Source organism: Phalacrocorax aristotelis, chromosome 7, assembly GCF_949628215.1.
Source record: "Phalacrocorax aristotelis chromosome 7, bGulAri2.1, whole genome shotgun sequence".
Lineage (NCBI taxonomy): Eukaryota > Metazoa > Chordata > Aves > Suliformes > Phalacrocoracidae > Phalacrocorax > Phalacrocorax aristotelis.
This window is the reverse complement of record NC_134282.1, coordinates 21,301,098-21,325,484: the sequence shown is the minus strand read 5'-3', so window position 1 is coordinate 21,325,484 and position 24,387 is coordinate 21,301,098. Positions and strand designations below refer to the sequence as shown.

At 43.1% G+C, this 24,387-nt stretch overlaps 2 protein-coding genes across 3 annotated transcripts in view; one reads left to right on the top strand and one right to left on the bottom strand.

The window, feature by feature from the left end:
• Positions 1-8,853, top strand: part of SGPP2 (sphingosine-1-phosphate phosphatase 2) — a 39,159-nt gene extending 30,306 nt beyond the window's left edge. For both annotated transcript variants that reach the window (XM_075099235.1, XM_075099236.1), the window contains exon 5: positions 6,024-8,853. In XM_075099235.1, coding sequence (XP_074955336.1) covers positions 6,024-6,569 — 546 coding nt within the window. In that variant the 3' untranslated portion in view covers positions 6,570-8,853. The remainder of the gene's footprint in view (positions 1-6,023) is intronic.
• Positions 8,854-13,779: 4,926 nt separating this feature from the next.
• FARSB (phenylalanyl-tRNA synthetase subunit beta) overlaps positions 13,780-24,387 on the bottom strand; it is a 39,383-nt gene continuing 28,775 nt past the window's right edge. Inside the window, exon 17 of the mRNA XM_075099232.1 lies at positions 13,780-14,053. Within this exon, the coding sequence (XP_074955333.1) occupies positions 13,902-14,053 (152 nt within the window). The 3' untranslated portion in view covers positions 13,780-13,901. The remainder of the gene's footprint in view (positions 14,054-24,387) is intronic.

Sequence of the window (24,387 nt, the reverse complement as noted above, 5' to 3'; positions counted from 1 at the left end):
CCACACAAAGGCATGGCACTTAAAAAAATATTATGACAAGCTTCTCATTTTCAGTGGGTAGGAAGTTCATTCTTGAAGGATTGAGATGCACAAATACTACGTTCAAAAATAATCATAAAATAACTGTGGCTTTATATGGCAAACTTGTTGGACACAGCTGTTTAGAGACGTCAGCCCTGCCTTAAGAAGAGATTTCAGAGTAACTTGGATTTGGCAGTAGCTGGTTCCTTCCTGACAAGAGGGAACATTTATTGATCTGTTATATAAATGGTCAGAGGGGTGGTCCAGCTTCCTAACTATGCATAAAAACTTGTGGCTACTTCCATGCAGGAGTCTGATATATATTTTGTTTGTTGGCTGCATATGCATAAATAGTTGCCTTTTTTTACTGAGTAATAATTATGTTTGTAGTAAAGAGACTTGATGACTGTAAAAAAGGGAACCGTTATGAGATTAACGTTATATGTAAAATATAGCTTGACCTTCCCTTCCAGGCCTAGTGAATCAAAACAATATCTTAAACTGAAGCTAGGAGAAATCCTTTCTTGACTAGTGACCTTCAGTCAATCAGTAAAAATTCTTCGCATACTTCCGTTGCTGGTCCATCGTAATGAAAGACTCCTCTAAATTTAGGGGATTTTAGGGTAAAGAAGAAAAAATCCTTTGTGCCTTTGACATGATATAAAGGACTTTAAAATCAAAAAAGCTCCTTAGCTGAACTGTGAGCAATGCTGCCTTTCAAAAGGGAAAATGTACTTCTCTGGGGTCTTCAACCCATGCGTGCCATGGTGGAGATGGAGCTGGGGAAACGACTTAATGATCACAGCTGCCCAAATGCAGCCCCTCTCCCTCTGTGGCGCCGTCTGTCCCACCTGCAATGACAGGTTCTTTCAGGAGAAAAGTTAGGTTCACAGACATTACCACGGTCTGAGGGATGGCTCCCACCCTGAGCTGTCCGAGACACTATGGGGCTGAGTCATGGTGGCCACTCGGCCAAACCACCAGCTGCAACAGCCTCTATCTAATGAATTCTTAACTGAGGTCTTAATAGAAAATGAATACTGACAGGACATAATTATGTATTAAGCAATCATAATATTTTAGTAAAGCAAATGAATGGGTAAAATATACCCACAGACTTAGTGTAACTGAATTTTTCCCATTTGAGGAATCAGAAAAGGAGTGGTAAGGTGGTTGCACTGTGCTTTGCTACAGCGGTGGCTGATGCTCTGGTGTGGGGGCCTGTCTTCTGTAGCCTCAGCTCTATAAATTGGTCTGTATTTCAGCATTGCTGGTGTTGCTTTTGGATCAGGAGTGGCCTCAAAAAGCACGGTAACGTCAGTAGAAGAGATACTACCATTAAAGACCTTCTGGAGAGGCAGTAAACTGGTATGAGAGCTATCTGCATCATTATAGCCATATCAGAATGAATACTATGCTTCAGGAAAAGGGGATAAACACCCATTGCCTGGGCTGTTACCAGGAGAGCATCACCCAGCTAGAGAATGGGGTGGAAGCAATACACTTGCACTGCTGAGAGATAATTTAATTACAACAATCCACCTTCACCACCTCAACGCAAGAATATCCCATGTGCGTGGAGAAGCGGGGGAAAGGCAGGGTCCTTCCTTTTAGGTCTTAAATGATGAAGTCTGAGGAGCTGGGGAAGTGGGAATCTGGAGTTGCCTGGAAAGGGCAAAGTGAAAATCTGACACATTTTGAAGCAGAGAATCTGTAATTTTATAGAGGTTATTTTTAAGGAACAAAATGCAATTGGAGACAATTGGACTGGTGTTTTTTGTTGTTGTTTGCTTTTCTCCCCAGACAGTTGTATTTTAGAAAATATCCCTTTACTCCTTATCTTAAAGCTTTGGCCCAATTTTTGATCCCTGTTTCAGTGAGGTGAACAAGTTTTTCTGTCTCAGCATTGCTGGAGCACATCTGAGTAATTTCCTGCTTGAAACGATGAGCGATGGTGCTCATGTGAGTGCACAGTATTCCAAAAAGATGCCAGCAAGATCACTGCAAATCTTATTAGGAAGAACTTCATCAGCCAAGGGCAGCCCCCAAACCACGGGGGAGGAGGAGGGGAGGCTTTTAGCCTTCTTTTAACCCTTCAGGGCCAGCCGTAGCAATTTCTTAATGTACCGAGCTAATGGGTCTGGCATTTGCTGCAGAGGCAGAGCTGGTTCTCCTCCTGGTGTAATGCATACTCCCCTGTCTCCAGCCGCTCACGGAGGCTTGGAGAAACAGAGAATCACTGAAGAGCCACAGCTGATGTTGTGACAACCTTACTGGTACTGCAGCTTCCCACTTGTGCTCCCCTGAGTTAAATGCCCTATGCGGGCCGGTGTGGGGGATAGGATGCAGGAAGAAGTCAAGAGGTCACTTTTTCTGACCAAAAAGAAACCTGAAAGTTGCTTCTGTAAACAAAGTAATTTTTTTTTCCCCTGAGATATACCGATTCAGTGTTGATGCGTTTACTGCTGATTACGTCACCCTCAGGAGAGAGTACTCTGTAGCCCACACCTTCTCCTTTGCTGTGCTGTCTCTCAGGTTTTTTAATACCACCATTAATCCTGAAATTATCATACATACTTTAAAGCTGACAAACAAACAATGTATTGACATCACTTTGCGCACTGTGGCACTACAGTCCTTGTGGGATGAAACAGAGTAACCTAGGGGAGTAGAAAGCAAATAAGATATTTCTGTTTAGGAGAGTGGATAGCATCTCACACTGTAAATTAAAACGTGAAGGGAATTCAGGCAATACAAGGCAGAATAGAAAAATGTTATTTCTGCTTTGCTTGGAAACATCAGGGGAAGATTCTTGAGTGCCACTGTGTTCGGGGTGCTGGTTCGATGTTCTGGGGGCCTTTTTTGAGTGATTACATCTCCAATTGTAGTTTCAATAGGAAGATCATAGATCAGTCTTGTCTTCAGAAAGCCAGACCACACACTTTTGCAATCCCAAAACAAATTGTGCTCTAAGACCTTGTGAAACAAAAAAACCAGGCCAGTGCAAGAATGGCAGCAGTGGTGCCGGTATCCACAGACTGCACCGCCGCCATGCTTCCTCGGTGATGGGCAGAAAGCATTTTGGAGCGCCCCAGTCCTGCATCCCAGGCATCGCATGCAACTGGATTTTACCTCAGTTTGTTTTTTTTATGTACCTGTAGCACAGGAAAATAACTTGAAGCGCTTGCAGCATTAGAAACCTGATATTGGCCTATTCTTTAGGTAGCAAAGCAAAATGACAGCTTTCTAGTTAAAATTAACTGGAGTGAGGCCTCCCTTGTGTCAAACCCTGGCAGATACTCATCACTGGGGGGGAGGCAGGGCGTTGCTGTGGGGGAGCAAGGCTGAGCTGCATGGCAGCGGGGGGCTTTTTGGGAGGGATGGAGCCTGTGGAGGACTGCTGTGGCCCTTGTTAGTGTTGAGGGAGCTGGAGCATCCCAGCAGGGAAACGGGAGGTTTTAAGCTTTGCTGGTAGTGCTGCACCTTGAGCGAAATCCGTGCCTGCCCTAATTTAAAAATGCCTGTATAATTGTGGGTTTGGCAAGAGGCTAATCTGTTTACTCAGGCAGACAGGCAAGAATGTGCTTCCTGGGAGTGCTAACAGCAGTTCCACTGCCAGGAAAAGCCGAGGTTCTGCTCCTGGGAGCACCGTAGTTCAGAAAAACAGTTTTTCTCACAGATGTTAGAGCCATCCCTCCTCTTCCCATCTTCTTATTATTTTAACAGGTGAGGGGGGAGATCATTAATTCTGCATTGCTAAATGTTTTCATAAAGTGTTGGTCTTGAACTCGCCCGCCTCTTCTGAGTGCACAGAAAATCAAACGTCTGCCCGTGTGTACCAGAACCAAAGGGAGTCGCTGCTGACGGGCTGCGGCTGTGTATGTCCTGCGCTCTCCAGCAGCTTCTAGTAAGGAGACTCCAAAATGAGAAGCCCGTATATTGGTGGATGGGGGGAAAAACAATATAAACCTCTAGACTCCAAATTTTTTTAATCATGCATCCTTATCAGTAAAAAACTTTTTAGATTGCATGTCCAATATATGTATATTTATGAATTATATACATGTATTACTATACTGATAAATACATTATAAAACATACAGAAAAATAGAAATTAAAAAAAGGTTAAGGATGAAAAAAACAGTACTTTTAAAATAAATAGATATTTTTTATTTTACTTTGTGGTGCAAAAAGTCTTTTCTTCCCACAGCCCAATGGGTTTCCTTGCATGCCCACTTTGGAGACCATTGGCATAAGCTGCTGGTTGGGAGCAGAGCTGGTTATCTGGGTCCTGCCTGAAAACTACAGGCGCCATGTTGCTGCATTGGGGCTGAGCGGGAGGCTGATAAAATTCAGAAAACTTTAATCAGGTGTGTAAATAGAGGGTGTCTGCACCCTGGCCAGGAACTGCTGGAGCCAGCTGGGTAAATCTGAGCAAAGCATTTGTTAGGGGAATGTTAATGTTTGGTTAAATGTCTTCAGTTGGAACAGAAAGGCACCTGAACAGCTTTTGAATTTCACTCCTAATCACACGTGGAGGGGGTATGGAGATGTCAGGACTTTTTTCTTCTAATATGAAGTGTGAAAATAGTAAGGTGGGAAGTGGAGTGGTACAGCAGTGATGGGAGCAACCCCCAGGTCTTAGTTGATGCAGTCACTTACTGTTAGGCCAAAACATGCCTTTGTGTGTAAGGTTATCATCTAAAAATCTTGATGTTGTGAAATATTGACACCTAATAGTATTTTTACATACTAGACATCTATGAACAACCTTGTGCGTGTCCATGGATGAGGGAATAAATGTAAGTGGAAATTTGTATTAGGAAGATGCAAAATGGCTCTGGGAGTTGCTTAAAACCAAATGTGCTGTGAATCTATTGCCTGGAAGTTATAAACAGCTAGAGTTCAGCCGTACTGGAGTAATGCATTTACCAGAAAGTCATTAAATATTTCTGTTGTGAAAAAGTCCCCTCATTCCTGCCTAACTATAAATGAAGTTCTTATAAATAATTCATTTTTGACTGTGACCAAGCATGGTAGTAGTCAATGGTCATGACTTGGTGAAAAAGATACAATCTTGAGAGGAGGACATTTCTGCCTCTGATTAACTCTAGCTTTTGCAGGGCATTTCATGATCAGAATACAAATACTGCTACCTCCTGAGTGATGCCAGGAGAGCAATATGGGGAAACTTGTTATATTGCTTTTTATCTGGCTGCTGTCATACAGACAGCTTTTGTTAAGGGTTAGCTCTTGTCTCCTTTCCCAGCCTTGTGGTCGACAACAATCAAGTTCTCAAAACACCTTATTTGCCTCTGTTAATAAATTAGGTTTTAACTATGCGCTTGCCTCGGGCGCTTAACTACGAACTGGATTTCAGAGGCTTGGGCAACAAATTTCTCCTTGATGTATTCTTGCCCAGTGGTGCCTACCTCTCACCGAGGTTGGCAGAAATCATGGCACCAAGTCCCACAGCTTTGTGCTTTTCTCCCCTGGATCCTGTGTTCCTGGACTGGCTGCTTGTCTCTGACAAAAGACAGCATCTTCCAATTTATGTAAAACAAGCAAGCGATAATCCTACTGATATGATGGAATTACTTGTAGGATTATGGGAGACACTGTAGGATTGTATGAAGGCAGCTTACTGTGATATCCCTGAGATGGGGTTGTGCATATGCCTTTTCCAGTGAGCTTGTAGGTGGAGAATGCCCTTAAAACATGAAAGCAGGTGAGGGGAAGAATCTCACTTGTTCAGGGGAAAAATATGAGTCAATAGATATATTCACATGGACAAGGCTAAGGATGGGTTCACAGATTGTCACGTTTTGTTTAGCACAAGCTTTGGTTGTCACTGTGCATGCGCAGTGCCATTGCTGTGAATTCAGGGCGTTCCTCTGCTGCTGTGCACTCACGAATGCATATATTGGTCTTTCATCATCACCCAGGAATATCTGTTTTACCTTCCAGGTCTCACAAAGCTTTTGAACATGATCTCTTTGCAGGACGTGATTGGCGGAGCGCTGATTTCGGCTGTGCTGCTCGTGCTCTTGTATCCTGCATGGGACACGATAGATCACTTGCTGTTAACTAGTCCCTTCTGTCCACTGCTTTCCGTAGTTGTGCCTCTTGTCTTATGTTACAACTACCCCAAACTAGACTACTACAGCCCTACCAGGGGAGACACCACTACTATCTTAGGAGCAGGAGCTGGAGCAACTGTGGGATTTTGGTTAAATAACCAGTATGCTGTGCCAGCCTACACCAGCAAAAATCTTCAGCTTGGATTTCCTCTGATTACCAGTAAAATAGCAGTGGTTGTGCTAGCCAGGTTCTTCATAGGGATCTTTGTTGTTCTACTGACACGCCAGCTCATGAAGCGTGTGGTCCTTGGCATGCTGCGTTATCGGTACAAGTTTCCCATTGGTGACCTGGAAGCCCGAAGACGACTGGAAGTCGAAGTGCCATATAAATTTATAACGTACTCCTCAGTTGGCTTCAGTGCTACTGTGATTGTGCCGCTGCTGCACGAGCTGTTAGGATTGATGTGAGTGCTGCGCCTTCCTTACAAAGTAACGTATGGCATCACCATTTCAGAGATGTGATGAGTCGATCAAGGCTGGTAACTTGACCAAAAAGTGTTTTGTGCCTTTCTGCACTGGCCTAAAATACCTGATTTGGAAGAGTCATGGGAATCACTGTACCCAAACAACTTCGGGTTAGAAATCGCTGACCCCGCTGTGTCCCATACTTAGAGGCCCCTGGCCCAGACGACTAAAGATGACAAGCACAGAGTACAAAGCCAAAATCCCTGCTGGAGCAGCAGCAGTGGCTGGTTTGCCGTGGGGCCGGGGGTGCTGGGAAGTGTGGCTATGCCTGTGGGATGCCAGCCTCATGGGCTGTGAAAATGCCTGCCTGGCCATGGGGGGTTGCTCCTGCTGAAGAAGGAGAGCAAGCCAAGGAACGGCTTGTGTTTGGGCCATGGAGGAGCGAGTGACTGGCGGGGTGGGGGGAAGAGGCAACCAACCAAGAGCAAAGCGCTATCCTTGGGGTGTGCAGAGCTCTGTCTGCACCCTGCTTTTCCCTGAGGACTGAGGGTGAAGGAAGAGTGGCCGAAGATGGGAAGGTGATGTGAAGATGGAGGGAGGTGGAGGCTTTTCAAGCACTGGCACCTTCCCCCGCTCAGGCTTCAGTGGGAGCATCCAGCTGGCCAAGATGGCAGGTTTCTTCAGCAGCCAGCATTGGCAGAGATCAGAGATGGCCACACCCGGGTATGGCTCTGCATTTCCCTAAAGAAATCTGATGATTATTGTACTTGTTGCTTGTCATAGTGTCTTCTGACGGCACTGCCAGACATGGCTAGTTCTGTGTGTGTGGTTTTACCCACTGCAATCCTTTAAAAAACAAACAAACAAAGAAGTTAAACAGTGGAAAGAAAAATCCAACACAAAACATTTTAAGTGATTTCTAACAAATTCATCTTGAATAGTAATATGAAAGCCTCCACTAAAAGATCCTTTACCTAGCTACAACCGAGCAGAGTTGTTACCACAATGTTGAGGCTTGTGTTCAAACTGTGTAACTCTGATTTAGTTTCCCTGTCTAGGAGATGGGACAAAGCCCTTCCATCATGCAGGGGCTTGGTGACAAGTAGTGTCCTTAAACTGCATTGTGGAAGGAGCTGAGTGGTGACTCCGGTGACTACAATGTGTGCTGATGATAAGATGCCATAATTTTCTGGTGCTGTACAGCATTACGGTTGGTCTTCCATGCATCTTGCACTACCGTGTATACACTTGTAGAATAGCAGTTGAGGAGTGTTTGTAGGAGGGTGGTCTTATTTTAAGGCTGCTTATTTTAAAAAAATGAAATCTGTATCTGCTGTTGGACCAATGAGCTGTTGGGAAATATAGCGGTGAATGTGGTCTGCTTGGCTGGAAAAATGTAACACGCTATGACCGCGGAGCTTCAAGCATAGCCTTTCCCTAGCAGAATGTACATAAAAGCCAGCTTTTTAACCATGTACGCTTGTCTTCCTGGGTGCAAGAAAAGTTAACCTGAAGAGTGTAAAGGAGGTGCTTTGCCATCAGTTTGCTTGGATAAATATAATCAAGGTAAAAAAACATAGCTGGGTGTTTTGTATGAGGAGCGGGAGGTGTGCACATGAAAGAGCGGTGCAATTCTAAAACCAGGTTGATAGTCTCCTTAAGAAACGCAGGCAGAAATGTTTACCATTTTCAGATTTGCCCAGGCTGTGGATAAACTGTTTTAAATCAGGCTGCGTGGACTTTACAAGTGCACACAAGCAGCTTCAATGAGTCTTTCAGCAGGGCGTGGGCCCTTTGGTGAGTGCTAGACTTGGGCCACCAAAGCCACGGGGTCCTGTCCTCAGTTCCCCTCCCTCCCACACAGCAGAGAAGCACTGCCATCAGGCCTTAAAACACCTTTAAACACCTTCTGTTAAGGGTGCTTATATGAAGTAGGGCTGCAGGGCAGAGCTGAAGCCCCATGGAGTGAGCACATCACACCAGATGGGACCAAATTGGGAAAAAACTTGACAGCAAGCTGAGTGTTGAACCCGTGGGGTAAAATCAGTTGGTCCCAAGAAAGGCACGGTTTGATTGGGACATTCATGCAGTTTTTATCTGTAAAATTTCTGTTCTGAATCACAGCTATTTTATGCTATGAAAATTTTATAAATTATATATAGATGCTTGAATTTATAAAGTAGGTGCACAGGTATTTTTATCTTTTATAGCATTCACCTGCATGTGATTCATGCAATACATGCAAACTGTACTTGGTTCAAATTTTAAAATATACTTATTTTGCAAAATCTGGTGTTTCTCTGTTCATTTTGCGTCCTCTGTTGCTATTTGTAAATGATTGATGTAATGGGAATGAGTTGCAGTTTAAAAAGCCTCCCAAATGCAACCACCCACCTCCCTTTCCAAGCTGGCCTGCTTGTATCCCTTCGTCCCCTGCTCAGCGTAGCTGCGAGGTTCGGCTCCTCCAGGCACAGCAGCAACATCCTGCTGTTTTTTTAAAAACATGAAAAAAGGCTACTGATGTACTCGCAACTATTTGTTAGGTCCTGTACAAATCAAAATGTGTGAGTTGCCATGGTATCAGTGATGGGGGACACTTGGGCATCTGGAATCTTCATCACCTGCAATATCTACCTCTAATAGACTAAACAGTTAATTGGAAGCCAAATTTGATTTTAAATGAATGTGTGCAATTATAGCTTGAGATTTCATAAACTGCAGAATATTTTCTGTTCATTGAGGAGCCTAACAATGTTTTGTTGTCAAGGATGTGTATCTCAAACCGAGTAGGGCAATGTCCTCCCCTCAGCCTTAGGTCCTGGCTGGAAGTGGTGTGCCCATGGACACCCAAGTGCCTACAGCTTATTGGGGCAAGCCCCAGTTGCTGCAGCATCTCTGGGCTGGCTGGGACGAGGCAAGCCTTTCAGCTGGGCTTTGTGCTGAGGCTGTGCTCGTGGGATGCTCACGGGACTTCAGCCATTCCCGCAGGGCCAGGCATAAAGAGGCAAGTCCTCTGACAAGGTAAGACACACCCTTTCTGTGTTTTACTAACCTGAAGTGCCAGGTCCTCGCTACAATCCAGTGTGTGTCTTTGCTGTCTCTGGAAATGTTCCCCACCTCTTCATCCCTGCAGTTTGGGCGCCTTGGCATTTCCAGTGCGATGGTAGAAAATGAGGTTTTGTGACCAGTTTGCTGGTCATGTTTTGTACTCAGCACTGCAAAGGCATCAGCTGAATCCTCTTGAGTAGGCATGCTTGGTTTTGAGAGTGAAATAGTGCCTTTGATGTGAACAGGGTAGGAGATAACTTCCAGATGCAGAGCATCAGCCTTGGAGCCTGGGCTGTTGACTTCTCCCCAGTACTGTCCTGTACATCCTGTTCCAGTGCTACAGTTCTCCATCCTGCCGCCTTCTTCAGCTGGAGTGGTGGTGCTGAGACAATCTTTTTCTAAATTTCCTGTATTATGCTGTCAAGAGGGATGTAGCAGGCATCTTACCCTTAGCTTAGTCCACTCTGTCCTGCCTTGAGGCTGCCTCCTCCTGATGTGCTCGCATTGCAAACTGCTTTCTAGGCACATGGTGCTGATCCAGGCTTCCTCCTGTTGCAGGGCATCTCTGTGTGCCAGTTCCCCAGTGCAGAACTAGCTACTCGAGGCAGAGGTCAAATATTATTGCAGCCCTCAGCAGGGGTTAGAAACCAAACCAGCAAGCATTGAATTTGCCTGGTTTAATTCCCCAGCAGTAATTTTGTTGTGACCCCAGGCTCCTCATCCTTCCAAGCTTCTGTGTAAAACTGCAAACAGGCTTGCAGGTTGCTTTTCTGGATACAGGTGATTTGATTTAGGGGATGGAAAAAAAAGGAAATAGCCTTGGTTTCAGTTTTAACCTTTATACTGCCTGCTGCAAGTAGAAGTCAGGAAATACGGGTACATCTCTGAACAGAGTGGAAGTGTGGCTCTAGCAGTGGGTGGGATCTTCCACATTTGCTAAAACATGCGTGAAGCATGACCCTCCTTTTCTGCCATTGAGTTCCTGCTCTTTTTGGAGCGCACCACTTGCCTGGCTGTCCGTGTGGGACCACGCTCACTGCTCAGCCCACGGCCATGGCCTGCCTGCTGTCCCCCTGCCACCCCGCTCACCCTCCCTCCCACCTCAGCCCGTGGCCATGGCCTGCCTGCTGTCCTCCACCTCCCCGTCCTCCCCCATGCCGGGCTTGGTTTCAAGGTCGCTGGGTGGTCAGAGGTGTCGTGTGCGCCTGAGGCGTGATTTCTGTGGCAGCATCCTGGCAGCACCCATTGTTTTTGCTCAGCTTATTTCATATTCACCTGCCAAACTGAGAATGATTTAAAGTGCAAGCAAGTACGCTACCAGCCCGGAGATGGAAACAGTCCCAAGCACTTCCTTTACGTTAACACTGACAGGCAATAGCAACAGTGACCTGCAAGCATGGAGACCTGTGGCTGGGAGCTGGAGCCACGCTGCCTCAGGGGTTGTGCTGTTTGGAAAAGCACCTTTGCAGGACCAACGCACAGCAAAGACAAACCCAAGAGTCAGTATTCCTGTCCAGCTGAAATGAACCCAGCAGTCGCCCAGACAGCACATTAAAATGGGCTTTGACCTCGCCACCACCAGTTCCTCAGCCTTTTGTGTTGGCGTTCAGATCCCGAGCGATGACCCAGTACCCACAGCCAGCAGGAACAGGCCAACAGTAATCAGTAATTGGGGATCACTAGTGAAAAAGCCAACCTCTGATTCTTCCTTAAAGGAATACTCAAAGTTCAAAAGATGTTAAAAAATTGCTTGAACGTGATCACCATCAGCAGACAGTTTCCTTTGCCGGAGACCATAGCTACACCAAAGGGTAAAAGCAAAATTGTAATGCTCACGGTGGCGCTCTCTAGCGCAAAGCTGTGTGCTATAGACCTTGATTAGTGAACACAGCTATGAGCAAGCTGTAAATATCAGATAACTGGTTTGGGGCTACAAAAGACAACGCACTGCAATAAATATGCTAAATTTGTATGAAGAGTTCTGCTCATCAGGATTCACAGCTAATCTTGAGCACAGCACTACAGCAAAGCTTGAATGTCAGAGCTACAGCAGCCTCTGCGAGGCTGCTGGCACCATGTCTTAGCTGTGGGAGGGGTTGGTGGCGCTGAAGAGGCTTTTTGCCCTTTCTCTCCATTCTCTTCCTCTACTTCTAGCAAGTAATGCCACTTGCCCGGGACAGAGCTAATGCCCTGCTTGTGGAGCACTTAGCTGCCGACACACAGGCAAATGGTATGAAAAAGAAGAACTGATCCCTAAAAGCCTCACAACACATACCACTGCAGCTCAAGCCCTTAGTCCCAGCCTAATCTGGTCTTTACACTCAAACGACAGTAAATTCACAAGAGAATTGGGACACCCAAAGAGTAGAAAAAATCTTGTGTAGAGAAATATAGTTAGTGCATGCAAACATGCCCGTCCTCTGCTGAAATGCAAATCTGTCTTATTGGCGTCCTAATCCCCATGCATGACACACTAATAAACAGGGGGTTTTAATACTTACCATCTGCGTTACAGATTGCTTCCCACACTGTGAGCTTGCTTGGTTACAGTTGTGTAAGCATCACGGGGAGATATATCCTGAAAACAACAAGCTGGCTAATCCCTTGGGAGACTTTAAAATGTGAGCTGCAGTTTTCTCACTCTCCGTGGGCACTGGAGTCAGTCGTGCAACGTATGGCAATAGCTATATTCTCATTTCACATCTGTCATGCAGAGATAATTAAAATCTACACTTCCATCTGAGGGGAACCGTAGGGTTTCCAGATGGGTAACTGTAGTGCATTTTTCATACTGGATTAACACTTGCACCAAAAAGCCTTGCCTGTTGCCCTCCCACCTGTTAAGATTACCAACAGGGCTACCATTGAAAAGCCATCGTGGGTTCAGCGACATGGTACTGTGCAGGCATGCAGCTCATAAAACTATGAGCTTACCTTACCCTCACCTTTGCATCTCTCTTTTTGCTGAGCCAGTAATTGTAACACCCTTCTCCAGCATCACCCAGATGTCCACCCTTGGAAAGTCCCCTCCTGGGATCAGGGGAGGTCTGGCTCTCACAACAGAAATAAGCCACAGTGTATCGGCCTAATGCAAAATACTCGCTATTGTTAGCCTGCAACATTAGCAATGGTTATAATATTGCAACTGAGGGATAGCCAGCTTCACTAGCAAGCCAGTGAAGAGTCTGCTTCAGTGTACGGAGCTGGCCACCCACTCAGTGACATTACAGCAGGAGGGATGTATTGGGCATCACCGTGCTGGATGGAGCGTCTCAGTTTACCAGATAGCAGAGGCACAATGCGCCAGGCTGTAGCAGAACTGCTGATGGAAAGCCACCTAGAGGAAAAGCCTGACTTGTGAGAGGTTTTCAGAAATAGTCAGGGGCAAAACTGCAAGAAAATTAGACCTGTCTGAAAGCTGCATGGTCGCTGCTGTGCAGCTGATTCAGAAAGCCACTGGTGGGGCTGTGCGAGTGCAGCAGGACCACGCTAACTTCTGCAGACAATCTGCCAGCCTCAGTCAGACACAGGCTTTGCTATTTTTCAGCTCTTCATGCAAAAGACCACTGGCATATGCTCTTAAATGCATTTCCCCAATTTGGTTTGGAGCTTCAAAACCCACTAGGCTTACATCAACCATGAAAAAATTTAATTCCGCCCCCTCCCTTTTCTGAATTTAGAATGATAGAGGTTCAACAGTTATGTCTGGAGTAGGGAAGCAGATATTACACATAGCTTGCTTACAAAATAGCTCTGGTTTTCATGAAACGAGTTTATTTTCCTCCCCCAGCCATTGATGAGCACATGACAACCGTACAGAATAAAAGCTCAACTCCTTAGTTCTGCTCACATTCACTCAACATTTGCTCTAATCAATTATCTTATTTCATGCAATAAGAAAAGAATGAGATTCCTGTTACGCAGCCATAATCAGTTACAGTATGAAGCTGTGTCTGTGGAACATTTCTGATTTTGAAAACTAATCATGTGCTCTGCCATTACATTTCTCTTGTAAAACACTGGGCTTTTACCCAACTTCTTTCTCTACCCCTCCCCCCCCGCCCAAAATATCGACGGCATAGTCTAGTCCGAGATGCCACATTCTTACCCTGCAGAAGCTAGCCAAATTGCACTGTAAAGAACATATTTATCCAGGGAGCCAGACTCTGTTTTTCTAGTTTATTGGAATATAAAAGTGTAACCAGATGCCCATCACAGAGAAAGACAGAAGAGCAGAGGGTGCTGCATGTGACAGTGGATGGCTGCAGGAGGATAACAGGCCTGTCTTCACATGAAGGGTTCAATATTGATCTCTAGGGCAGAGCATGGCATGGTGAGCTCAAACTTGGTGATAACATCGGGGTGTAGGACTCCAAGTTTCCCAACACTTTGACCTTTGGCAAAGATCTCAGCACAGCGACCAGGAAAGAAAGCAGAGCCTGTAAAGAAAGTGAGAGAAAAATCAATATTTCTCCAGGCCAAAGAAGTCAATAGGCATTTAACATGGAGAACAAAGCTCTCAGTATTAAACCCTTCTCTGTGCTGAGATGCTAAGAAGGGGCTCTCGCTTTTTTGCATTAACAGTTGTCATGATTGATAGAGAATGAGGAAACACTCTGAGTTAAAAATAAAATGTGAAGCCCTAAGCATGGGCATTTTTCACACTCCAGTTGTTTTGACTAAGTTATTCCCGTAATAGAAATTAGCACAGATAGGTCGAGTCAGAGGGCTACTGAAATGAAGAACTTTTGCAGGCTTTAGGTGATTTAACACCTGAATGCTTCCCACCTTATTCTGTTTAAGGAAATAAAGCTCGCTGTCATCTAAGGGGTAAGTAGGCATGTCACGCTTGATTACATGTCACATAATTAGAAACAACCTACATTCCTCATCTGGAGAAGAGATTTTAAGCATTTTCATATACACTGTAAAACTGTGGAACAATGAACAACTCAAAGGAAGTTGAAGATCATCTTCCTCTTACCTCAAATGAAGCCCCAAGTTTTAGATGTTATTTGGCAGGTTAGAAAAAAAAAAAACAAACAGTAGTCGAATTGCCCATGAAGAACTTGGAGGAGCTGTGCAGTCTTTTTCATGGAAAGCTTTTCCTCCTTTCCTACCCGGGAACCTACCTGTGGGTGGTGGCTACACCAGCAATATATTCAAGCTTGTCTATAGCAGCTACACTTGCATTTTTTTGTCTCTGTCCTGAGGTGAGTGGCATTTTGACCTGATAGCCCTTTAAAAGACAAAACCAAACCAAACCAGCAAGCTGCTCCTTCTGAAGCCACCTCTTTCATAACAAGTGTGTGGAAGCAAGGCACAGTGCGGAGGACCTCCAGTGGGTAGTGCTGCAGACAATGCTGTGGACTCAAAGGAGGAAAGGGGAGAGGATGAAACAAGGCCACTGAACCCTACAGATCCTCCTGTTGAAAGCTGCCTCCGCCAGGTTTTTAAAGCTACTGCCCTTGCAGAAAGGGAAGGGCTCTTTACTAGATTTCTGCTCAGAAGTTAAACACGTCATCAGGGACAATGTCGGGGACCAGTCAGCTTCCCTGCCCTCATTCCTTGCTCTGCATCTTTATCTCAATAGGCTGACCTCCAACAAAGCACCTTCTACAAGAAGAGCTGGTTGTTGGGTATGTGTGAGGTTGCATCGGTGCAGATGAGAAAAATCCCTGCTCTACTTGCTTCTGTGCTCATATGAAGACAACAGCTGAGGAGCTGCTTCCAGTCCTGCTCCCTGCATGCTCCCGACGTGGCACTCAGCCCTTCAGCATCCTCCGCATCCTGAAAGGAGCGCAAGAATCTCCTAATGGCAACTTACTCTTTGGTTGCTCCAAATGCTATTCAAGGTTCAAGATCAGCCCAGGACATTTTACTGTGTTTACAAGTAGCTATTTAAAAAAGGCAATAAAGGGCCAAATTAACCTCAAATCTCAGGAACATTTTCATGACACACTGATCACTAGTGGTCAAGCCCAGAGATACATTCTTTGCCAGCTCCCCAGTGGAAATAGTTTAAGAAGTGTCTCCTGTGAGGTCTGTAGCCATAACTTGTGGCTACAAGAATAAGAACAGCAATTAGTTCTTTTTCTTGACCAACTTGTTGCAAGTGCAAATTAACTTAAATGTGTATTTCAATTCTGGCTGCCTTGTGAAATCTGATGGCGGCAGTAAATGACCACAGTAACATTACCTAAAGGCTGTTTTTAAAAATATTCAGAACCAGTATCTTTTAAATCCTCCAGTTCCAGTCTTAGCTACGAGCGCAAACCAACTACTTATGGGGGACATACAAAAGTGAAATTATGTTACTGGCACATGACTCTAGCCAAACAGGCACTTGCCACTGCCAAGCTGCACTCTTCAAAACAAGAGTTAAAATAGAACTTGACGAAACAAATTTAGAAAAGAAACAAATGCCACACATATAGATCACTCTGCAGATTGTGGGTGAAAACATACCCTAAAAATAAAGTACCCTTGTAGTTAGTGGTAAAGACTTTCCTATCTGTGAATAAAGATGGTATTGTACCAAGGATGTGAGCAGCACACAGTGACATTCTTTTAGAAACTTGACTGTGAACTTAAACTGGCACAAGAGCAAGAACCAAGCAGGAGTTAATAATGTTGGCATGGTACCCCACTATAAAATATAGGGAAAAAAGAGCTTTGACAATATGGTTAGTTAGAAAGCTGTGAGTCTGACTTGCCTCTTCTGAGCTGCCTTGTGTGTAACCTTGGGAAAGTTACTTTATCTTCTTGCACATCTAGCCCCAATTATATCATGGGACTTAACTGTTTTTAAACTTCTTGTAGACATCTGCACGGGGTCTAAAATAACACTGCACTCATTCAATCTACCAAAGGCAGTTTCCAGGATCCATGCCACTTCCCATTGTGTGAACAGTTTTGTGTTTTCAGGCACAAGAAATGCTCTGCTATCCAGGCATCACCAGTTGTTGGTCTCCCAGTCAGAAGTTAGGCAGAGGTTGACAGGCGCAGAGGAACTTGAAGCCTTACCCGACCCTCACATCTACCACTACTGACCCTCACTACAAGGCTAACTTCAGTAGAAGTTCCTTTGCATTTAACTAAATAATACGCATTTGTGATAAATTTTGAAAACTGATGGCAATTCATGACACTATATCGGAAACTATGAAATGGCTTACTGATTATGGCATAAAGCAAAGAGTTATGTTAGCTAGAATCTTAACACTGCTAAAATTTATCCCTTCTTAGCGTGAGCTTCCAGCACAGCTTCATAACACAAGTGAACTGAATCAGTGAATCACCTCTGCGAAAAGGGAGGTGGTGGCTTTCCACCTGGAGAGGGGAGGAGAGTGGGACATGCTGTTGTTTTGGCTGAAGCCCTTACCACGAAACCATACATTCAGTGTGGCTCTGAATACGCTGTGCTAGGCCACAGATTAGGCATTCAGCCACATTCTCCAGGTCATATGCAGCAACTGATGCTGGACCATGATGTTATTTATTTTACTTTGCGCTGCCTTGCAGTGAAGAGGTACGTATATAATTAATATTAAGTGGGAACATTTAACTCCCCAAAGTGCAGAAAGCAGGACCTTCACATCACCCCTCCATTACAGTTAAGCTAACCCTGAAATGTTTGTTACTTCACAGCGCAACCGCCAGCGTGCCTGGTGCTTTGCAGACATGGCACTTTCAGGGTGTAATTCTGTGACTGGAGAGATCAGACAATAAGCAAATAAAAATGAAAGAAGCTGTCAAAAGCTTCAGAGTCCCCATCTGTCCAGCTAACACTTGGCTCTTGCACCAAAGAAACATGAGCTGAGGAATAGATTTACAGAGAGTTTATGAACTCTGGTTAATAATGAAACTATTATTATGATAATCAGCTGCACTACAGAATGCATTGAAGTATATTCCTGCCTGCCAAAGGGGCCTCCAGACTGCATCCCACAGATGGGGGGCGATCTAAGGTCTTCCTCATCTTAGTGACTCTCCCTTTGACCACACATGTGGTATGGGAAGGAAGTTGCCTCATGCCTGATACTGGGTGCTGTTGGTCCATGTATCTCTGCCAGGGCATCAGAATTTGGAGCAATTGTAAATTTCAGATCAAAAAATTCAGACATTGGAAGGGAAGCACATAAAGGAAAAAAAAACTCAGACAAAACATTAAAAACCTGAGCAGAAAGGGGGGAAAACCGAAAGGAGCATTTTGCAGCCGGGAGGAGTGCTTTTACTGAGGGACTAACCACAACGAGAAAAGGAGACCTGAGCTGGAGGAAACTCACTGTGCTGAAGACAAGCCATGAGTTGCAGGAGGGCCTGAGCAACCTACAGAGCAGGACAGCTAAACTAATGATTTCATTAAAAGAACCAGGAAACAAAAGCAAGGATTTTTTTCCCCCTGATTTGTGTGTTTCTTATATTATTAAATAGATAGCAATGGTGTTTTGGATTTGTAGCAAAGGTTGTGTTACGGACTGGACTATCACGTCAACTCGAAATAAAGCACAAAAATTTAGAGTGTGAATCAAGGCTGTATGAAAGACATGTCTATGCTCCTTGTACATATGGGGAATCAGCAAAAAATGCACCCGTCTTGTTTGAATATATAACACCATAAGCTGAAGCCCAGTGCTCTTAAGCTTCAGTAAAGTCTTGATGCCAAAAGGAGTCCAAAGGGTGCCTTCCTGGAAAAGTTAGTAGCTGTGACCTGCAGATTTTGAGCGGGAGTTCAAAGTTGACAACAGAGATTGTCCTACCTGTGTGTAATATCATCAAGAATGCTATGGTTGTGAAAAGCATGGTCTTCTTGAAGAAAGCTTTAACTAGTCAAGAAGCAGTCACCAAAGCACACCTGGAGGCACCATTATCAGTGGGTGTGCCAGGAAGGGACTGTGTTTGCTGATAGTGCAATTATATTGAAAGGCTGCTCTTGTAGGTCTGGTTCGTTGGACCATCAAGTATATTGAGCGCCAAAATTAATTTTAAAAATGTAGTTTACTGTATCATACCTTTTAAGGATAACAGATTTATCACTCTTGATAAAGTTAATCCTTTCTGCTCTGCACACAAATAGTACTTCATAAAATTCACCTTGAAATCTAGTCAGAGATTGTGTTGTCCTTGCTGATAGAGACCTATACAGTGCCAGAGGAAGCCAGAAGGTCTAGCAATGGAAATCTACCTCTTAATATGTCAACATTGTAACTGGTAGTTATGAGAAGGGGTGGGGTGAAACACAATATGCATTCCTAAAGAAGAGATACCAAAGCCAGCCATGTCTTATGCTGACATACGACACGCAAGCAAAAGACAAAAGCTACTTCTCGTGGCTGCAAGTAAGAATTTCCAATGTTCAGTGATGTAGAAATAATACCTTTAATTAAAGCTTCTGTAGCATGTCCTCAAAAATCTGTAATTGCCTCTGTGTATTCAGGCAACAGGGCCACTTTGATTGCTTTGGGGTAATTCTTTGGCCAATAATCCAGTGGAGCATGTAGTCTTTAGCGCATTTTCTGGCTAATTGACCCTCAAAGAGCTCTGAGTTCCCTGCACTCTTTGTTGTCAAACACCTTGCACAGTTTCTTTTCTCTACCTTACTCTCCCTCCTTTTCAAAAAGAAATAGATTAAAGCAGTATTATAGGCCTACAGTTGCACTAAGCCTTCAAACCCACTCATTTGTTCCTATAATTTGAAGGAACATCGGAAGCTGAAGCTTAAGAAGGTGATAAAGCAGAGCTCATCTGGCCTCCGAAGTCTTTCATCTTAATTCTCTATTCCCTTAGTCACTCCAGCTGCCCTTTCACTACTTCATCCCGACTCACCTGGTGAAGTATTTTACCTGTGCTACATTGGATGGAATTTAGTTTTGTGAGGCTAGGTATTGTTTTTCTTTTTAGGATCAGGTTCTTCACAATTTTGATGAATTCCTTCTTTTAGCAGATACGCCCAAATGCAAAGTCACAGGACACTATCAGACCAGTCAGTATTTTAAAAGGCAACTAACTGCCTTTTCTTGCCCATGTATGCAGTGCAGTCAGGCTCCCAGAACCTTCTGCAAAGCAACAGCACCCTCAAAATCCAGTCTCGTCATGGGATGATTTACCTTCAGCTAATTTTTAAAACCACAGACATCTCAAAACTTGCATGATTTTTAGAACATATTAAGAGACCAGTTGCTCTTTTAAGTTGCACGTTGTCAGCAGTTTTCCCGCCTATACTCTCATGCCCAGAAAAACCATATGTTGGGATCAGTGGGATATTTATTAACGTCAGTTTCCTGGTTTGTGCCAGAACAACATCCACTCCCCAGATCACACCTAACTGTATTAACACATCAGGAAATTCAAATCAGTACAATCAAATTTAAGGTAAGTGCCTTAGATTTATTCCCCCCAAGAAAATAATTAGTGCTTGAAAAGATGACAAAAGAAATATCTGTATTATATGAATGAATATGTCCTCTGTCTAAAAGACATATTTAATTTTGGTTTCTTCCTCAGTTTTTTGAAAAGCCTCCACATACAGGGCATAGCAGAAGAGGGTGAAGGGACAATCAAATTATTTACTTGGACTAGTACACTGGATATCCAAAACCAGAGCTGTATATTAAGAGTCCCTGTGCAGGCAATGAGGCTAGGGAATACAGAGAATCATCCACAAATTTGCAGTGGCCAGTCAACTAATCATCTTCTCGTGTTACAGCTAAGTCAATGGCTGCATTTTAATTAACTTGTATCCTAGGGAGGGTGTGAGGAAAAACTAACTCTTCTATATTATAAGAACCTTCATATACAGCTCTAGAACTGAATATATTCTCTTCTGTATTTGACCATATTAAAGACTATTTAGGGATCAATGATATTGTTTTACAAACACAAATTTTCAATACATTGTAACCAGTGTGGAAATAATAGTAACACTGCTTGGGTCCAGAGTCAGCTGTTGCTGGCCACGTTGAAGTGTATTGCAGTGATGACTGGGGGATTGGTATAGCTAGCAATCTCTTTCCTTCATTTGCCTTGAGAACAGAGACCAATGCAGACTTTTAGGCTAGGTTTATTTTTCATTCTTGCTGTAGAGTGTCCCAGGAGCTTTAAGAGAGAATGTTTGGTGTTGCTGGATGTCAGGAAGTTGTTCAAGAATGTAATAGGTTTGGAGCTTCTCTCTATTTCCCTGTGTTATTCTCAGGATTACAGCAGTGTCAGACACTTAAGGTTATTTGGGTAAAAGCTCTGTGTTCCTGCCTTTCCTAATGGAAGGCAATATTTGGGTGGATGCTGAGGCTAAGGCATTTTGGGTCACTGATCTGGGTAACAGGATTTCGTGTATTCAGTGCTGGAATATCAGGGTGGTCACTTAAATAATGTGTACAGAAAACTTAAGTAGGAAACCTTGAAAGAAATCTATCAAATTCCGTGTATTTTTCTAGAAATCCGTATTTGTGTATAAAGCTCAATAAATTTGCATTTATGTGAAACAGCAATTATACACTGAACTTTACTTATGTAACGGTAACTCTACAGTGCAGCTAATCTTTGCTTTTAGTCCAGTTTTATCTGATTTATCCAGACTATTCTGAAATGTTATACTTCATCCTGTCTAAAGGTCACAAACCTAAGCCGATACTGTCGCAGCTCTTTATAAAATTACAGAATTCCTAATCCCAAATAAAGCTTTAAGATGTCTTGCTACTTCACTTGAGTTAGAGAACACAAAGCTTTGAATATTAAAAAACTTCATTTCTTACTGTTCTATGACTGTTTTTACCCCTCTTTAGATATCTAAAGGAATAATTAATCCTTGCAAACATCAGAATCTGTCTGAAACTAGGAAACAATAAACCATATTCTTCATGGTAGTGGGTATAACACACTCTGTGTACGCACAGTAAGGCAGCAGGTTTTAGCTTTTAGGCTCTGCTTTCATACAAGCGTTAGAGAATAACAAAAACCAGCACTAAGTCAGTCTGAGAGTCTACTTTAGTATGTCGTATTTAGTTTACATGTTGTTTATTCACTTCACCTCCTAGACCAAGCTGTCCTCCCCTCCCAATGACTTGACATTACTTGCTGAGACAAATAACAGCCACCTGATGTTATGTTTTCACAGCTACCACATTTCATGCCTTTTAGAACATGACTCGACAAACTAGCATGGAATAATACATAATTAAACGATGAATCTCAGCAGTCACTGGAACCGTTAATCACTTTAGCAACTAAGATTTCTGTTGCAAACCAACGCCCTGTGGCCAAAGCACATGGCTGCACCACTAGGAACATAAATGCTTGAACTGGCCGAATGTGAGCCAGCCCAGCCCAGAACAAAGCTGGGTCTACAACAGATATGGCTATATGTCTTCTGGACCCAAAGAAGGAAGATCTGTGCCCGGCACATGTACTGGGTTCATTCTGCACTAGCTCACCATTTCTTTGCTATCTACTGCTTTCTAATACATACTACTTCTTGAGGCATCCCTAATCTGTCAGAATAAAATGTAATGGGAAGAAAAACATTGTAATCTTCATTAGTTTGTACTTGCAAGAAGAGGAATATGAGAAGTTAGCTTGTGTGTCTTTACAAGTTGATTTGATGCCCCTCCCTAAAATATTTTTGCAGTTACCATAGATTTTTCCTCCCACTATTATACGATAGGAAACATACTTCTAAATGAGTCAATTCAAAGGAGTTTCTCTTCTGAAATAATACTCTGAATTTGAGAAACAAATATGGTCTTTGTTCTTTTATTGAACTTCTTAATTTCATATGTGGGCAAAAAGCGTGTCAAACATAATTTGGTGATGAAAGTTTAAAAGACATGGAAGTCTAAGCCTGTCAAACCTTTTATTATCCTGTGCAGTGCTAAAATAATGTACTTTTCCACTACCTGATATATCTTTTTTGTTTTTTTGGATGAGGTTTGTGAAAACAGATTATATTTGAAGGGTGTTGGGAAGGAACATAAAAAAAAACCTTTCGGAGGAGGAACTGAAATGACCACAGGAATGGAAAAAGCCCTCCTCAGACTCACTTCTGATAGCCTCTTTTTTCATAATAAAGATCAACTGTATAACAGAGAGCTAATGAAATGAGACTTACTTCCAGAAACAAACTATGGGTTTTGCCACAAACTGTTTCAGTGTTGCTTGGCATAACTGCATCACTTGTAACAGCAAGACACCTCTGAGATGTCCTGTGGTACACTGTGCTGTCAAATTTTGATAAATCAGGTGTATCTGGAGAAACTCCAGACACTGTAGACTCCGTCTTTGGCCAATTAAATAATGTAAGTGACTTGCCTGGTTCATATCTTTGCCAGGCACCTCCTTGGATGTTAAAATGGTTACAACCAAATTTGAGGCATCACCATTGGTGTGGGAAGATACTTGATAAGACAGAAATAAACTTGGCCTAAGTTTGTAGGGATTTAGTTCCTATAAATCTGAAGTCCTGTATTTACAGGAAGGAAGTAAAGAGCAGACATAATAGTCAATTAAAGGGACATTACGTGAGCAGCCACACCCATTTTATTAGATAAGTGAGGAACTACAGTTCTAACAACTCAAAATGAAATTAACTAAGCTCCCTTGATGCTGCAGGGGAAATTGCTCAATAGAAAAACATGAGAAATTAATTAGTAATTCACTAGATCTCAAAGCAGTGGCCAATGCTGGAAAAGCCACAAGCACTAGTGACAAACATGCAGTTTTGCAAGACGTCTTATAATTAAGCCATTGTAATGATAAGCACTGGAACTCCTGAAACCCCTTGCAGAATTAGGGTAATACATTTAAAAGTACTAAAATCAGTCAGATTTTTTTAAAAAATCCTTACTTCTTAGTGTTGTTAATTCACGAAGCTGACTGGGGTGGTGGTGGGGAGGGAAAATAAACAGAAAAATAGGAGTGATAGGAGTGGGAGATCTTCAAGAACGACAAATGAGTAGTACTAGTTTCACAACAAAAACTGGCAACATTTTCGGCTAAAACGCTGCCCATATTTAGTGCTGAAGTGGAAGTGGTCAAAATCAGAAAAGCTACTTACAGACAAAAATGAGAAATGAATTGCACTTCATAAAATGTAATTAATAACAGTGGCTCAAAATTAATCATGGAAACCGATTAAATTAGGAAAGATTAATGACTGGCAGCAGTAAAGACAGCATTAGACAGATTTTTGAGAATATTGGAAACCAATTGTAGGTAGAGTACTTTCACCTGCTAACAAGACTGGTTAACTTTTTAATGTTAGAAATGTGGAACTTTTTAATAAATATTTCTTTTCACCCAGGGGAAAAAGGGTATTCTTGAATATAATAAGGTGTCTTCCAGTTCACTAAAAAAATGAAGAATATATTCAGTTACATCTACCGGGACTAGGATGTTTCTGAGATGGTAGGAGTCTCAGGCACCAAAATTCTGGTGTAGCTCTCAAAGCAAATATCCTGCCTGCCACTGTTAACTGACAGTAACAATACAGGGAATTCTATAGTACTAGAAAAATGTTAATGTGGTGCCGGTACTCCAAGGTGGATGGGTGATCTAGACTGATCCCGGGTGAGAAAAAAATTATTTGGGAATTGGCAAATGTGAAATTCAGAGGACCTGAATACAGCTGATTACTAGCTGATATGTTTTTATTGGAAACAGATGTTGTCAAATCTGATTATAGTCTTTCAAATAACAAATTTGGTAGATAAATACAAGTATGCAACTGCACCTATAAAGTATCTGTTTTTGAATACCAAAGAAATGGATTAAGAATTGA